This window comes from Filicampus tigris, chromosome 12, assembly GCF_054856515.1.
Source record: "Filicampus tigris isolate MCC_2025a chromosome 12, RoL_Ftig_1.0, whole genome shotgun sequence".
Lineage (NCBI taxonomy): Eukaryota > Metazoa > Chordata > Actinopteri > Syngnathiformes > Syngnathidae > Filicampus > Filicampus tigris.
In genome coordinates, this window is record NC_141228.1 from 14434423 (window position 1) to 14452920 (window position 18498).

General features: G+C 41.6%; 1 protein-coding gene across 2 annotated transcripts in view; it reads right to left on the reverse strand.

Annotated features, from left to right (window-relative positions):
• polrmt (polymerase (RNA) mitochondrial (DNA directed)) overlaps window positions 1-10795 on the reverse strand; it is a 40440-nt gene extending 29645 nt beyond the window's left edge. For both annotated transcript variants that reach the window (XM_086046983.1, XM_086046984.1), the window contains exons 1-6: window positions 10557-10795; window positions 10181-10279; window positions 8816-9591; window positions 7625-7758; window positions 5515-5701; window positions 2193-2342 (exon numbers count right to left, since the gene is read on the reverse strand). In XM_086046983.1, the coding sequence (XP_085903109.1) occupies window positions 2193-2342; window positions 5515-5701; window positions 7625-7758; window positions 8816-9591; window positions 10181-10279; window positions 10557-10713 (1503 nt within the window). In that variant the 5' untranslated portion in view covers window positions 10714-10795. The remainder of the gene's footprint in view (window positions 1-2192; window positions 2343-5514; window positions 5702-7624; window positions 7759-8815; window positions 9592-10180; window positions 10280-10556) is intronic.
• Window positions 10796-18498: the final 7703 nt, after the last annotated feature.

The following is an 18498-nucleotide window of genomic DNA, read 5'->3' on the forward strand; positions in this document are numbered from 1 at the left end:
AATGGCAACTCGTCTGTCAAGGGTTCTAATGCAAGACTTTCTCTGAGTTAAAGAGGCTCAAGGATGAAGCATACAATCAGGCCTTGTTTATCACATATTACACAGAACAGGGGGCAAATCATTATAAAATTCCAGGCCAGGCACGAAAAATGTCTGTGCATTACATTGCATTGCATGTTTGACCCAGATGCCTTCAAATCATGAAAAGTTATCACGCATTAGTATCCATGAATTAAGTAATGTCGATGATTAGACCATATATGGGGAAATATGCATATTTGCCAACAATTACGCTATGATAACTATGATAAATGGCAAAAAGTCGCAAAAACGGTTGCATTTGTATGTTTGTACAGCACAACATACACCGAGACTTACATGGGCAGCGCTAAGTGCGTTATTGTTCTACTTTTTTAAGCTAAGCTAAGATAACTGTATATATTTTGAAGGTGAATTTGAAAGTAGAAAACACAGAGGAACTTTGACAGTCTACCACTCCAAAATGGGGAAAGCAAACAAAACAATTTGGAATAAAATATGCCTCAAAAGTCAAAACAAAACTTGGAGTAATGTTAGCAAGCACGTTAATGTAATGTACTTAAATTAACGAGCTAGCTAGGGAGACGGTCCCAACGTTAGTTGCCATGACTACTTGTTCCAAGTGTTTACAATAAGCGACCGGGATTCTACCTTTGGCCACAATGCAACGCGTGATTCTAGTTATGGTAAGCTATTTTCAACTAAAAAGAAAAAGTTTTCCGGAGATTGAAGCAGAAGTTTCTTTACCAACCGGAACTTGTTTGCTGCTATCAACACGATAAGGGAACGAGGATTTGGGGTGCGAGTCATAGCTCTACTGTTCTTTGTTTCAGTCTTTTGTCAAATTAATTTCACAAGCAAATACAATTTATAGTCCAGTGTGACTAAAAGTATGTTTTTTAATTCTTCGGGATGCATTTTATGACTGATGTGACATAGTACGAAAAATACGGTATACACAGATTTTTGCTATTGGCGAGGGATAGGGACCAAGGTCCACTGTAATACTTCATCTTTAATCTGATTTTTTTAGCCAGTGTAGTAGTTTTAAGTAGTTACAGTCTGGATAGTGGATGGAGAGGTGACTGTCACTGCCTCTTCCCCGGGGTCCTCCATTACAATACATTATTATTCTGTCCTGCCTGCTTGCCTGTCTGCCTGCCTGCCTGTCTGTCTGTCTGTCTGTCTGTAAATGCTTCCTGGCCACAAGGGACTCTCGGCTTACTCGCTTCCCACGTAGCCCATCTGCAGAGGCAGACGAGCCAGCCTGGACTGTAAATGCCACGGTTAGAAAAAAGATAGGATGTTTTCTTCATCCATACTTGTCTGGACAATGGGTGCCCTCAAAAATGTCTCACTAGTGAAAATTAGACCTTTTTTTTTTTTTTTTTTTTACAGTCCAACAAAAAGTTACATTCCCTGAATAATGCATACCCTTTCACTTTCACACAAGTTCACTGTTTTCAGCGTATAGTTCATCAGAATGTACGAGATTAGGCTGGAGGCTAGCAGGATACTTTAAAATGCTGCAAAAGACGGAGTTTCCTCAAAACTGTCTAATAACATCCGCAACACAAATACAGTAATTACTAAATTTATAAATAACAATGAGAAATGAACACTACATACTATGCCCATTCCCAACATTCTTGTGCCATTTCCAACCAGAAGATACGCATTCAACAATAAACCAACTTTGCACAAGAATAAATTTGAACTAGCAGCATCCAGAGGAGCCCCACATACTCGCGGTTCAGCACCCATGGATGCATATAGTTGCAGATTTTCAATTCAAATATTTATATATATATATTTTAAAATAATGTTTAGTTGATTTTGAAGGGGAGGTCACGCCTCATTTTCCCCACGTTTTTCATGAAAAATGCCTACTAAATATTTATCAGCGTTTTTTTATTTTTTATTTTATGTTCAAGTTTTTGTTCGCTGCATTTCAATAGGCATCAATTATACGTGGGGTTTCGCTATTCGCAGGCAGGCCCGGTCCCGATCCCCCGCAGTTGCACTGTATATGACTTCAGTCTATACACCCATATTGTGGGTCTGCTTTGTCTATTCTAGTTAACCTGAGCAGATTTGTCACTACATCTGATGTCTGAATGAAAATTAGGTAGATGAAATTAAGAGTGTCTTACCATTTTAACCATGTTTTCTGTGATAGGCTTGGCTGCCTCCACAGAGTCAATGGTAACTGTGCAGGCCTGCTCTATGTTCAGCTGGAATTTGAGACATTCATGGAGCTCGTCTCGAGTGAAGTCCAGCTTCGGGTATTGGTGGTTATCCCTCTGAAAACACACACAGTAAAGTGGATTTGATATTGTAATTGCAAGTCATAAGAGACCAGTAAGTCAGGAAAACACAATTGAAATGGGGAGGCAAATTGCATCTTGTGGTTTGTAGAGACGTTTGATTTAGCCAGACCATTGCAATTTTAAAACCAGTTATAACTAATATGGTAGCTGCTAAATTTGAGCCACCTGCTGATCATAATATTTAATTGTTTACAGTTACTTGGACCAGCAAGTTAAAAAAAAAAGAGCCACATGCTGCTTCACCATGCCAAAATACACATACTTTATTATTGGATCACATAACAGCATATTTTGACAAATGTCCATTACAAATCTGCAAATGGTCATAACGTAATACAGTGGTACCTCTACTTACGAACGTCTCATCATATGAAATTTTCAAGTTACGAAACGCATCAACAGGAAAATACTGCCTCTTGTTACGAAAGAAATTTCAGGATACGAAAGGTAAAAATACGGGCTGCTACTCGCAGCTCCAGATTTTAGCTGCTCTGCCACTGGCTATTACCTAGCATCTTCCTGGCATCCCATTGGCTAAGAGGGACCTTTACCGTATGTGTCTATGTGTGTATATATATGATAGATATGTCTATGCAGCGTCCTCGTCATTCGCCCCTCGGGCCATGAGGTGTTCCGATAGTGTACGTGAGTTAGAAATAAGGAAAAGAAAAAAAAAGGAGAAAATCCTTTTTTTGGTCCATGTAAACAAAGCAAGAGATAATAGAAATGTATGAAAAGGGGATGCGTTTCGTTGATCTCGCCAAAGAATATGACCGTAATGTATCGACAGTCGCCACGTCATTAAATCAGTTTTTACAAAACGCCAGGCAAAAAACACTTGAGAGAGAATATGAAACAAAGAGCGCAAAAAGCGATGAGGATAGCAATTAAAAGGTAAACGACCATCATTTGCATTCTTTAATCTATTCGTTGTTTTTTACATTATGCATAACTCTCATTCATTGTGCAATAATCTTAAGAAATTTCTTTGAGAACCAATTAATTTCACAAGTGGAGATACCAGTGTAATCACTAAGCTCATCAATATATACTGTAGTATTTAAGTTACTCATCATATTATTTAGTATTGCCCTAATGTATGGGACTGAAGGCGCAAACTGACTCTCTCTAAATTGAACCAAAATCAAACCGCATTTTAAAATGAGCATGTGACACAGAGCAAACAGTATTCTAATGAGCTTGAGCTTCTGCCACCAACACGGTCTCCCGAGGCCCCACAAGAGACCGTCCTGTTTGCTATTCCGCTATCGAGCGAGCCAGTTTATTTGGGCAGCGTTTCAGCCGTTAGGTCGCCAATGACGTCACTTGTGAATTATGAAACAAAAAAAAAATAACTCTCGTTAGTCAACAAAGACACGATGAGAGACAACAAAGCAAATAGGGTGCAAGAATGAAGTGGAGACTAAAAATATAACGCTTGGAATGGAATGAATGACAAATGTGATGGTAAGAGGAGGTGGGGGAGAAAGGGCAGAGAGGTGAGAGGCGTTCAAAATCACGGGGGTTCTTGCATTGGCAAGGAGCAGCGCTGGAGCACTGGGATGTTTGATTCCTCTACCCTTCAATGCACGGGACAGCACTAAAAATCAGTGGGCTCTGTCTCCAACATTGAACAAAATCTGATTATGTTTTGAAGATCAGTTGAGAATTTGAGGAGTGGTAGAAGCATGGAAAACCAATCGGTGTCAGTCAGAAGACCTTGTGTACTGCATTCTGTACGTTTGCTTGATGCAATTTCTTTATTCTTGCAAGAAATTAAAAACACAATGTATGAATATCACACTGTTTGTTGTCGATGTACAGTATTTGTATTTATTTCGCTTTGCTTTACTGCTGTCTGTTGCCAGGTTAGCATTGAGAATGAGAATCGGCTCTCACTTGCCTGACTCGAATAAATAAGTTCAAAAACAAAATGTTAAGCAGCAGAACTGCAACCACAAAGCTCACCTTCAATGCCACGACTGCTCTGCAGGCGGTGTATGTTGCGGTAATGACTTATACCTCTACACTTGGGGCTATCGGTCTTTGTGAAGGTAATTACAGCCATCTAGTGGCACCCTCTGTTGTTGTTTTTTTTTCAGGGGGTGGCATCTATTTAAAACGCAGCATGTTATTAACAGTAAGTGGACGCTAAACCTGTGAACAATTAGGGTAATGCATCTACCTGAGGAAACAGCCTATAACTTGGTAGAAAACAGGATTTAACAACTGCACTGGGTATTAATAGTATTGAAGCTGATAGACTTCACTTCATGTTTATTTTGACAATTTAGCATCTGAAAAGTTCAGTGCACGCCCTGCAGCCTGCAACCTTTTTTGGACTATAAACTAGTTTTGCATGAAGAAATATTTTAACAGAGCGGCTTGGAAATGAAAAAAAAAAAAAAAAAAAAACCTTTTCCATACAACTCATCAGTACGCTTAATCTAGTTGTTGTAATTAGTGGGAACCCTGCGCTTGTTTTTCTACAATAACCCTTTTTGGGGTATTCGGAGACAATCAGTGAGTTATTTATGTCTACTCTATTGGATGATTGTGTCTTAGGTGCAGTCATTGCAGGAAATCAAGCCGCACAAAGACAGGACTTGTCGCCACATTTTACACAGAGCATGCTTGGTGAGCGACTATCACATCTAGCGATGAACCCATAAATCAGACTGCTGATATGGTCTCTTAAATGGAACATTCATTTTCTTGTTAAGTTGTTGGCTCCTCATCATTGGTCTCATTATTTGGCCATTTTCCCTTTCCAAAGAAGCTCACCAAAGTTTGCTTTTTTTTTTTTTTTTTTTTTTTTTAAATCTATTTTGCGAGCTTGCAGGACTTTTTATATACCATGATACGCCTGATTTTGATTTTCAAAACAAACCTTTTTTCTAACTCACGGGATCAGCAGAATAATTTTTGTTCCGCCTCTCAGTAGTTTGCTTTTACAAAATAAGTGTCAACAACGAACTTGTAATGTAATGTATTTTTAGTGCTACATCTGCCTTGTTGCGTGTTTTTACAAAATAAATGAAAAAAAAAAAAGGTGACATATTGTCTTCCCCAACCCCCCCCACCCCCCCCCCCCCCCCACATAGGACAGTCAGGAACATAATCCAGGAAGATAGGAGTCAGATACCTTAATGTAAAGGTCCTGAACCAACACAGGGGGATTTTGGCTTGTGGTGAGCTTAGAGGTGGGCTGGTAGTCAGGGTGGATGACATGCACTGCCTTCAGTACCATGTCTCTTTCATCTTGCTGGAACACACATTGGCTGAAGACATCATCCAGAGAGAGGCCATCTTGCTCCATCTCGTTCAAGCACCTGTGCACACATACATGCGCAGGTAAGGTACCATGGTTCCACTACAAACTTTATTCATTGTTTAAAAACAACAGTTGCAGAATATCAACGACTGCGCTTGCACTGGGACAGGCCCCTTCGGCCCGACTGAAAATGTGAGCCTGATCCAGAGGCAGATGGGCGCTGACAGGATCAGCGAAATAATGATTCAAAATTAATCTTCTCGAGGTCCACTGCAGAGCACACACTCGTCATGACCGGACTGCACATCGCAGCTAATACTAACCTGCAGCCAGTGAATGGAATACAAATGACAGACGGCTCGGTGGAATTATTTAAATAAATAAATAAAACCCATGCTCAAGTCGGCGGAACATTTGTAGTTCAACACACCTGTTCCGTAAAAAAATTGCCTCAAAGTTATCATGGATAATGTAATGTGAGAAGTCAGCAAAACTGGTGGGATTTAAGATAGTGAATGTTTAAAGCATTAACGCTCCAAAAATTCCGGGTGGCCCAATGCTTATAGCAGAGTTGTTCAGTGTTACACGCTCCCCTAGAGGGCAAAATCAAAACTACAAAATTAGATCACCAGACAAGTCTGGAAACCCTCCTTTCATTTGACAACTTGAGAAGAAGTGTGGGGGCAGCTCAAGTATTTTATTTTTTTTTTTAATAAAAAAAAACAATAAAAGAGCAAGCAACTCATTGCTTTTGAATAACACAAGACGGCTGCTTTAGCTGAAGTCCAAGATCATGATATCATTATAAAATACACATGCTGCTTTGTACTTCAAAACGCAACTCTTATTGATTTGTTTTATCTCTAGCGATTTTAAACACATGGGTTATACATTCTTTTCTTTTTCCTTTTTATTCATTTTTTCTTTTTTTTGTGTGGATTTTGCATATTGTCTCTGTGCTTGTGTACGTTTTCTTTGCCTTCCTCCCACATTGTAAAAACAAGCCTATTAGGTTCACTGAAGACTCAAATTTGTGTCAATGTGAGTGTAAACTGCTGTTTGTCTGTATAGGCCATGTGATTAACAGGCAACAAGTTAAAGGGTGTACCGCGCCGCTCGCTCAAAGTCAGCTGGGATGGCCTCCAGCTCAGCAGTGACTCTAATGAGGACAAGTGCTATAGGAAATGGATGGAATGCAGCCATCCATATTTGATTAATGAAATGAGGACAGTGATGCACTAACAAGTAACATATTTCAAATAGCATGCGAGGAGAAGACGACATTGATCTCCATCTAACATTTTCGAAAATTCTCTCACATTCCTTGGAGAGTTCGTCCATGCAAAGTGCACCGTTTTCGTTTGCGGGCAAATGAAACAAGCCTTGTACAAAGACGGGATTAGTCTGCCAGCTCGTCAGCGTGATCATACGGAGGAGAAAAGATGACAAAAGAGAATGAACGATGGATGATGAACGACGTGTAACGAGCGTGGTGTTTTCTCAAGTTTGGGACATTTCCCTCCTAAAGTTATGCCATCGCCCAGCACGATTGGTCATGCATACACACATGCAACGAAAATCCCGAGCTTCTATAATATAAATAAATATGACAACTAGAAATAGCCCAGTCAAAGCAAAAAAACAGTCCACTGCTTACCCGGTTACGTATAGGCGCAAGTGTTTTTGGTTAAACTGATTGTCATTGGGAAGACAAAGCTGTCATGAAGGGCAACGAATTTGGAAGAATTGCAACATGTGGTCAAAATAATACCTGCTTCATCACAACTCTATGAACATGAGGCAATAATACACTGTTACATAACATAGGAGGGTATGAGAAAACATTGCAGTGACCAGCCCCAACAAAATATAGGGAGTCAAAACTGAAAGACTTAGGGAAACGTGACCCCTACTGTTAGGTCTCGGTACTGTACACATATTCAAACTCACCCATGTGATACTGTAGTCAGTGTATACATACCTTGTAATAATCCGGGGAGAGCAGTAGGCACTGCGGCCCATACATTCCAGAGCAGCACAATATGAGCCAATATTTGGCTGCAGGCCTGCTTCCTCCAAGAGAATAAACAAGCGGCCAATCTGATTCAAGACACCCTATTAAGAAAAAACAAAAACAACAACTGATAATTAACTGTGTATTCAAATATAATCACTGCGCTTAAAAACGACAAAATATACCAATTCTAGAATCAATGGGCCCTCAAGCATAACTTAATGGTACCTCCACAGATGTTTTTATTTAGATTACGAAACAACAAGATTTTGCTATTATATTCACAATGGAACCGTAAGCCCCACACTACCCTTTTTCTGTACTGTGAAACAAGCAGCAAGTTCAGTTTTGTACTGGGGCTGCTTTGCTAAATCCAACACAGGGTGTCTTAAATCTGTGCTGGGTGTGAAGAAATCTCAAAACTGTCAAGGAATTCTGGAAGAAAATATATGGATTTTCCAATAGTATAAAGACCAAAACACACAGCCCATCAAAAACAAGAATGGCTAAGAACAGAACACTGGACTGTTCTGAAGAGTCCTGATCTAAAGACAATTGGACATCTGTGAACAACTGTAGAACAGTTTGAAAAAGGCACCATTCAAACCTGAGAAGGTTGGTGCACTTAGCTCATGAATAGTGAGCCGAAATACCTGTCGGGGTTTGCTTAAAGTGCCATTGAGAGTTACAAAAGAGAGTTTTTCTAGATGACAGCAGGTGGCAGTGGCACTCCCATTTGATTTTCATTCTTTGTTGTTTTCTTTAATGTCAATAAGGATACAATATTATGTAAAAGTGTACTTATAGCAATTTTATTGACAAATTCTAATGTTTATAGTCACGGCAGAGAGTTGAGGTGGCGTAAAATGTTTTCTTCTTCCTGGTGGGCGTGTAACAAAAAATAATTGAAACGCATTGGTGCAGGGACACATAAAGCCATCTCTAATTCAAATTTGCAGTTGACCAGTGTTATTTGGTCAATTAATCGGTTATCGAAATTTTATTCTGCCAAATATTGGAATCGGCTTAAAAAAATCCATATCAGTCGGGCCCTCATTTTCACCAATCGTGGGTGGGTCTTCTCTGCTCTACTCTCCCTCACAATGAACGGGGGTTGCCTGTATTGTCATTGAATTTGAGCATAACTTTTCACCATACCTTTTTGGCCCAGACTCGCAACATGATGTTGTACACGTCTGTGTCGAGAAGTTCTCGACGACTCCTAAGTCTGTGCTGGCTGAGAAGGAAACTGTGCGCTCGCTCAATTTCCCCCGCAAACACGCACGCCTCCAGCCAAGAGAAGATGCGAGAGCGGATGTTTCCCACGGCTCCTTCTCTGGCCTGCAGAAGCTGCTCCGGTTGACTTGAGCAGGACCATGGGCTGGCTTGCTGGCTGAGCCTCCTTTCCAGTTCCTCCAACTGTGCGAATTCCTCATCGGTAACCTGCTGCTTTGCGCCGCAAGGTTTATTGTTGGGGCCCTTTCGTTTGCTTTTGGGGGCTTTTTGTGACACAGCAGCCTGAACATTTGAATTCACGTTGTTGTTCTCAGCCATGGTAGCAGTCATTTTGCTCGATATTGTTTTGTAACTAGTGCCAGGAAGTTTAGAGGTGTCTTTACCACCGGGGTGCTTTCCTGACACTTTCTTCGGGATGTTCTTCTGCAGTTTCTCACAGATGCGCTGCTGTTTTTTCAGCTTGCTTTTCTTCTCTCGAGTTAATTTCTCCATCCAGCGACTGGGTTGGGATTTAGAGGATCCCTTCATGACATACTGCTGCGATTTTGAAATGTCAGGCCTCTCCTGAGGTGTGTTTGTGGGTGTTCTGGCAGAGGAGACGTGTCTCCCAGATGAGGGGGCATGAAGAAATTCCACGTTTGCTTTTTGGACATCAAGAAGGCCATCAGGTTTAAGTTGTTGGATTCTGGCCTCTAGCACTTAGAGAGAAAAAAATAAACTTAAAGTGACAGAAGGATATTTTTTTGTACAGCCAATATTATCATTGTTTCCAGTTGTCAAGCTTTTGACTCCCATGATGCAGCGTTAGTTTTTGTTATTTTTATATATTAAACATAAATACGATTGGACGAGTCAGCAGTCACTCATTTTTAAGGTCTCAAGTCTCACTGTAAACAAAATGTAAAAATGGCACCTAGTTGTTGGAGAAATGCTAGACTGCTTCCTGGCTACTGTTGAGGTGCTCTTGACCACGCTACATTTCACACACCCCTAACTCAAGAGGTGCCGCACTCTTTGCGTGCCCATTTGTCTCTAATTTCTCTCATTGGCCTGCATGTGAGTGATTCGCGTCTACATGCATGGTGTGCAACATATATTGCACATTGAGGGATTATAATCAGGAAAATAAATGTACAGTAAGCATCCATTATCAAGCAAATACAAATGCACAAAAGTCACTATCATCTTAAATTCAACCATCATGTTGATAAAGTGTAGGCTTCACATTTCACTACCAAAAATGATTGTTATGCCACGATTGGCAACTAAATGTGTAAAATATCTTACCATCTAACAGCTCAGACTGTTCCACTACACGTTTCTTCGCAACTTCCGTCTTACGGATAGAATATGAAACGTTTCTTCGGTGAAGCTGCAAACGTGTATCTGGGATAAAGAAACAACAACAATAATAACAGAATTAGTCAATTCCAAAACTTGGTTTGTATGCCCGATGGGCAAGTTGTCTTTTAGCCTTAATTAAACTGCTTGAAGTTACTTAAGTAGATATCACACTTCGTTTGTACTGTGCCTCTTTAATGGATATCAGATTTTGCTCGAGCGCATATTAAGCATTAGATACAACACCTTTAAATTTAAATTAAACAATAACATCAATTCCCTCAGTCAAGAGCATTTGCAAACTAAACAGGATTCGCCTTACCTGCTAGCCGTCTAAGTGCGTTATTTCTCATCCACAGACACCGCTGACAGGTAAGAGGGGCAAGAGACGTATACTTTTCAAGCAAACCGCGCCGATTAATACATTTGACGAAGGCACAAATTCGAAGTAATGACATGTTGACATGTAATAACCGCATTACATCCCAGCACTAGGTCGCCATTTTGAACCAGACCACGCTAGTCGCAAGGCCGAGCTATCGTCACACATAAAGACATAGCTAGAAGATAACAGATATATCGAATGCCTAGTTCGCGCCAATCGTGTGACGACAGCTAAAAGCTTGTTAGTTCGTCCCACGTTCTTTTTGTTGTCCAATCATTTGGCATTAGCAACACATTCATATTAACTAAAGAATTGTTGAACCGCGTTCGGCCTACAGGTGTCAGTGTCGCCATAGTGAAAAGCAGAGGTAAACAACTGATTAAACTTTCTAATTGATGTACATACTCATTTGTACGAAAAAATATAGTATCGAAAAACGTATTATATTATTTATTTCATAAATTAAATACAAAAATGATAACATTACCATTGTGAACTACATAGACCATGATACTTTCCGCTGTTGAGTATATAGGAACACGTGACTTCATCCCAGCAATACACACATAACTACAGCAGGTGACAGTATTGCTCTGCAAACACCTTGCAGTTCAATTTCCATTGGACATGTTATGCATCCTCTAATCTAATGAGTACTTTTACATTTTGTTGCATTTAGTGATAAGCAGCTAGGATAACGGAAAGATAGATGGGTAGTTTCATGCATCCAATGTCTTTTTTTGTGGGGGGTGGCAGGGGGTTTGGGATGTCAAAAGACTTATGAGGCTCTAGAAATGCCAGAGGAACAGTCTGATGAGAACTAACGACCCTTGTACGGAATTCACTTCAACACCTTCCTGTTTCTTCACTTTTACGTGCCCTCCATCAGGTGTCTTGGTGCGTGGTTCTACTTTTAATCTGAATTATATTTTAAAGCGGTTGGTTAACTTATATTTTTACATGCATGACAGTTACACGTGTTAAAATGTTATTTAAACAATTGTCTGTACTGTTAAAAAGGCGTTATGATGGCCTAGTATAAATCAATTTAAATTGTTTTGATATTTTGAAGAATTTGGAAGTCAACCAGTTCAACTGTACTCTTTAACTCGTTAATAACTGTGGGAAAACGAAAAAGAAAAAAAAGAAAAAATCAGTGGCTTGGCGGCCAGCCGTCTTTTTTGCATGGCCGTGGTTGGAAACATCCCAAAGCTCAACTCAAGTGTGACTCAGCAGTAAAGCAAAAGTGAATTCATCTCATTCACATCCTGTATACTTTCTGACCCCCGGCAGTCGCCCTCCCTCTTGTCATGCATCCATAAAGCATTCTTAAACACTTTAGCGCTCCTTTGTGTCTCGCTAGGCTGGAGGTTAACACAAGCGCTACTTGACAGAGGGAGAAAGGGCCAGGAGGGCAATGGGGGGAGTTCCTGTGAGGGAAATGAGGTCCTGGCAGTACATCTTTTCTCAGCGGAGGCAGCGGCTCAGAGCACAGCGGTGGGTGTCTGCCGCTGAGCCCTAGGTGAGGATAGGGAGGTGTTTGTTGCCACGGTTCACGAGCGCCCCCCCCACTCCCGCTCTCCCCGCCACCACTACCTCTTTGACAGCCTCGTTTGATGTGGTCGGCCCCTGTCGGCGGCTGGCTCTTTGCGCTGGTGTGACAGTCATTGCCGGGTGAGTGACTGTCAATGCCCGGACCGACAAAAGAGGAGAAGACAAGCATTCATGGGGCCTGATAATGGCCGAGCCGGGACAAGGCTGCCATTCTCGTACACTTTGATCATGTGGATTCTTGCGCACACCTTTGTAGGGGCTCCTTATTTGTTTAACAGATGCGGAGAGGGCTCTCTTTGAAACGGCTTCACCTGGCCACAGTAACATGGGCACCCCCATTTGGGGAATGTCGTCTGCTATGTTGTTTGTGTGCGAAGTGCGACACAACAGCCACTTACATGGAGTTACTGACCTTTGTCATGTGGACACAACGACCCCTTCTCCACTCACAAAAAGAAGTTCCGGTATATTTCCATCTTTGCCTTTCACACAGAACCCAGCGATACAGTGTATTGCTGCTTTCACACAAAGACACATGGGGGCGTTGGGGTGTTTTTTTCTAAACGGCCCTGGATTAGACCAGCCATTTGGGAGAATCACAAAAGTCCCAATGGCCACCACACCCCAGGTTCTGACAACATATTACAGACGAATCTTTAAGTAGCACTCTTGAAATATACCTCATAGAGACAATTTATCATTTCATTCTTACCAATGAAATGTGCATTTACAGCTTCTCTTAGACTTATTGGTACGACTGTATGCCACACACTGAGGCATTTTCGCTATAGAGACAGAAAATAATGTGAAAACGGAGCGGAGAAATCAATGTATTCAAGTTAGGCGAGCTTAGACTGTGGCAACGCAAGATGGCTACCGGCGGCTTCACTTCTCGCGATGGAGAGTAAGGCGGCATTTGTAGTCCAGGTTATTATATGCGTCCGTGAATATACTGCGGTCAGACCAAACGTAAGTTGAGCTATTCTCGGGACACGATGACATTATTGACATAAAGTCAATACGGTTTGACTTTTGCATACTAGGGGCTGGACTTTGGAACCTGTCCCAGTTGACTTTGAGCAGAAAGCAGAGTAAACCCTGGAAGTTAGTTAGCCAATTATCGGGCACATATAGACAAATGATTACTCACATGAACACCTATGGACAATTACAATCTTCATTTAACCTAACGTGGATGTTTCTAAAATACGGGATAAAGCCAGAGTACCCACAGAAATCGCAACAACTCCACACTTGGGGGGCTGAGTCAAGATTTGAAAGCGGGGCCCTCTCAACTGTGAGACAGATGTCCTACCTATTTGAATGCACAATTGAAAATACATTTGACATATTATCTACCCAATAAAGTATATTTTCTCTGACTGTACTGTGATGTCCTTTTCTATCATTAATATCAGCCCATTTCCCCATAATAATTCCACAGCATCGAGAGCCAGCCTAGTGGGGCTCAATTCTGTGGACAAGCAGAACATTAAAGATTTTTCGACATTCCGTCGAAACTTTCAAACAAACTGCAATTATGAACTCATCACATTACACACTTAATGTCTGGTTCAGTCCATTACAAAGAGACCGAAGGAATCTTTACTGGACTGTTGTGACTCACGTTCCGCTTAACAGGGTTCCCAACACAAATGACTCATTTTAAATTACTCTGGTTGAGGTTGTGTCAATTATGTGTATACGAGTGCATCTTAATTGGCCAGTCAGAGCTAAGTGATGGCAAGTCAAATTCAGCATCCAGCCATTAGGCTTATTGACACTTTAGTGGTTAACTCTGGTGTCGTCATTGTCGGGATGAAGAAATATTTATTATGATAAACAGTGGAACCTAAGGCCTTGTCTACACGTAGCTACCATTAGCATCTCTCCCACGGGGGCATCATGCACGTTTTTTGTTCTTTTTTGTGGGGAGGGAGGCAAACGGGGTGGGGGCCGACAATGTTTATGAATATGGCCTGTGTTTATGAACATAAACAGACGGTTTACCAACCGTATATGCCCCCGCCTGCGTTGGAATACACATTAAAAAATGCATCCACACGAAACCGCGGAAGTGCATGTTCAAACGCATGCCAAGCCTCTGGGTGGCAGTAGTTGGCCAAATACCGTCCACTCAGAAGGAACTTCCGTCCTTTGACGTCACTTCTACGAAACCAAAAACACGGCACCAAACCCGTTCAGTAGAACCGACAAGAGGTCAGAATTGCTTTTAAACCTTTCAACGAGAATCAGTGGTTGGTTGCGGACAAATAAGTAAGCAAAGAGCGCATCGAGAATGGCTATGACCAACGCAACGCCGCGAGAATCCATGTTGACTCGCATGAAAACACAAGTCGCGCAGTGACGTCAAAGCATTGTTGTCGCACGGTGACGACGTAAATCACCAGGTGCAACCGTCCACGGCAAAACGCTAATCCGAAGATATCCACAAGTCTCCACTGCGGCATTTTCACTGAAAAAACTCAGGGTACGTGTGGATGATAGGGCTAACCGCGGGCTTAAATCCGGCGTTTTCAAAAACTTCGCCTACGTGTAGACAGGGCCTAAACCTCAAGCAACTCTCAAGTGAAAGCGTTCCACTGGATAATTACTGCACTGACGATTTCGATTCAGCTGGTAATAAGCTATTGCTCTGGTTCAGTAAATAGTGAATCTTGTTTTCTCAGTTTTGACATTTTTTAAATTATTGGCAAAGACAACAACCAAGAAAAAAGAAATCAGTGGTGCAGTGTTTAAAATCCATCCGCGTTGTGTGTACCATCCTTGTCCTAGCTAGTGCCTGGGGAGTTCGTCCCTCCGGTCCGGCGTCCAAGCTTGTAAACTCCCTTTGTTTGTTGCTATGACGGTGTGTGAGGCCAACAGCGAACTAACGACAGAGACGTTGATACACTGCCTAGCTGGGCTTTACTGGCTGACTGCTTAACAGTTTAATTTAATGCTCATTATCCGGCTAAATAGCCCCATACACGTGCCAACACTTCCGGGTGTCCCGCTTGAAGGCAGCGTGCTCTCACATGACATGCACCAACAAATCTGCATCCAGCGTGGCGCAAAACTGCAACATGCTAGGTCAAGGGTAAGCAGCTAAAACGCAAACACGCCAGCAAAGCAAGCAACTTAGCAGGCAGACAAAACAATTAATAAAAGGGCGCTGGTACTGAGGGATTGCCGGTCAGGGCCAGGCGGGGGGTCGGATTTCAGCAGCTTTTGAGTACTTTGATGCTACAAAACAGGCCTCATTATAGAGATATTATCTCCATTCATACACTTGCAGAGGCGCTTGGATCCCTGCTGGGAAAAGATTAGGTTCCTCCACTCGAGAGCATCCTACTCGGGTGAGTGCACGGCGCTCGGGATTTGACACACCTGAATGAAAGATTCACGTGGTTGAAACCAAGATCGTTTTGTCACAAGACATAATTCAACTTTGTACACTTGTGTTTTTGTGTTTAAATTTTAGATTAGATTGGATTTTCAGAAGTGTGATTTACCGGAAGGGTTTTCTCTATCCATAGTCCTGCATTCCAGAAAGATTATTTAACAATAATCTTTTTTTTTTTTCTCCAAAGGTCAAAAAATGCAGTTGCATCTGAAGTTATAAAATGTTGTCATTTCATAAGCGACCACCTTAAATAATGGATTTTTAAAAAAGTTATAATGTGGAGGTGCAGAAGCAACCCGTTGACTGATTACTTCATGCAGGTGCAATTCTTGTTAAAAAAAAAATCATGTCAGTGTTACACTTAACCAATAAATACAAACCTGCAGGCCACCAGCTCTCTAAATACTTGTTCTGCATTTTAAAGAAACAGAAGCTTCCCTAAAATTCCAAAGAGAGTATAGTAGGCTTACTGCTTTGAATGTGAGTCTGCTTACTTCATCTCACGTCCTGTGTAATGGTTTCACGGTATTCTCTTAACCTTAAAGTGGAAGTCTACGCAAACATTTTTCTTTCAAGAACATGTCCTATGCCAGCCCAATGGTTGAAACAGGGCATTCTGATAAATATTGCGTTTGTGGAATAAGTGTTAATGCACTATGGGCGGCCATTTTGTCTTCTGTCGCCTAAAAATGACATCACAACTGCTCACAACGACCAATCACTGCTCGGATTCAGAAAACAGGTCAGCCGTGATTGGTCGTTGTGAGGAGTTGTGATGTCATTTTCAGTCGACAGAAGACAAAATGGCAGCCCTCGGAGATGACTAAAAACGAGTGCATTTTGCTGCTTAATTTATATTCCACAAACGCAAAATTAATCAGAATTCCGGGTTACAACTAGTGGGTCTGCTGGGAACATATTCTTGAAAAAAATATGTTTGGGTTGACTTAACCGCTTTAAGCTCCTTGTTGAGGTTTCTCCTTCCTTGAAAATAAGTGTCATTCAAAAGCCACAAAAAAGCTCAAGGAAAAGCAAAACAGGGTCCAGGAGGGTCTTCTTAAGAATATCATTATTGTCATTATAACTAATGGTGCATATAATAAAAGTGTGTGAGAAGTAAAAGGTCTTGAACTTTTTACTGTGACTTTTACGCATGCGTAAGCACCTTTGAAATGAGAGTATTCGCGAGCTGTGGTTTGCAGTGAAGACATGATCACATTTCACCTTTTTGCCATTGATTTGAGCTTAACGACTGTCTGTCTCTCTATTAACCCAAAGTAAGAAACAAAACCGAGGCTAATGGGCTTTGAGATCTTCTGACCGACAACTGGGGCCCATTGGGAACATATGCCGCAACCTTCTAGTGAGTCAGCATTTAGTCTCTATTAGCTACAAGAAGTAAATTGAGCATTATTATCTTTGTGAAGACAAGACTTTTGAAACAGATCATTAGCTTGTGCTTAATATTGTTAAGTTAATGCCATAGGAGTTTTCAGAATCGCATGGCGAGTGGGATCAAATGCTCTCACACATGGCACACAGGCTAGGCTGTACGTTAGTCACCTCAAGGGCGTTTTGGTCAACCCCTCATTTTCTCATTGTTTTATTTTTATGATGTCTTAAATGGAGGCGAGGCAGACAACACGTCTGAGGGGGGTGAGGTGTGTGTTGTTGAAATGGGGGTGGGTAGTTAACATGCAAAGGAGTGTGAAGTGACTGTCAACCGTTTTCCCCCCCGAGTGCGGCATGCAACCCACTTCCAGCACTGGTGGAGTTTGGCCTCAGGGTGCTGCTCAAAGGAGCCCTTTAAAAGGAGCTAATTACCATCACTAACAGAGAAACCTCACGTGAGCATCTTTCAACTTTGCATCCCCATGAAGAGGTTAATTGCTTGTTTTCACCTCACTTGACAAACTAAAGGCCAGTGGCATTGAGTCTATTAAAGCCACATTTCCACTCGTACTTAATGACAATTTGTAGTTGTGTGTTGCGTTCTTAGGAAATACTTGGTAGTTATTTTTTTTAATTCACTTCACCCCCCCCCCCCCCCCCCCCCCCCGCCAAAGTCTTTTAATTGTTCTTGATGAAACTGAAGGCTGTTTCCCTTCTTCGTTACATGCGAGGTGTGACAAGAAACAAGACTGTGGCAGTCACACTCGTGACCCAAAGCCACTTGGCCATCTGCTAATTTGCAGTGTTGCCCAACATCTCGGCACATTTATGCTATAATATTGTTCACTTCTCGCTCCGTGCTTCTTTTTAAAGGGGAAGTCAACACAAATATATTTTTTTTCAAGAATATGTTCTATGCAGGCCCACCAGTTGAAACAAGGCATTCTGATAAATATTGCGTTTGTGGAATAAGCATTAATCCAACCACTTTTAGCCAACTCGGGGGGGGGCAGCCATTTTGTCAATTCTATCAACTGAAAATGACATCACAGTTGCTCAGGGCTCAGGTAACGACCAATTGCAGCTCACCTGTTTTCTGAAGCTGAAGATTGGGCGTTAGCTGAGCCCTGTCATTTTCAGTTGACTAAACTGACAAAATGGTCGCCCCCTGAGATGGCTAAAAACGGGTGGATTTTGTTGCTTAACTCATATTCCACTAACACAACATTAATCAGAATGCAGCGTTTCAACTAGTGGGCCTGCATAGAACTTATTCTGAAAAAATATTTAAGGCTTTTGTATAGCACACCACTGTCAACTTTTTTCCCACAATTAGAGGTGGCACGAATAGTAAAGAATAATTTTGAAGAACTGCAGCTACATAGCTAGCACGGCTAACCAATGTCTTTTTACTGTGCAGACAAGCGTCGCACTGACAACAAGGAGGGAGAAGCGTGAGAGAAAGGTGAGAGAGAAGTTTGGAGGGGAAAAAAAAAGCTTGGTTCTTCCCTTGGGTAGTCATTAATC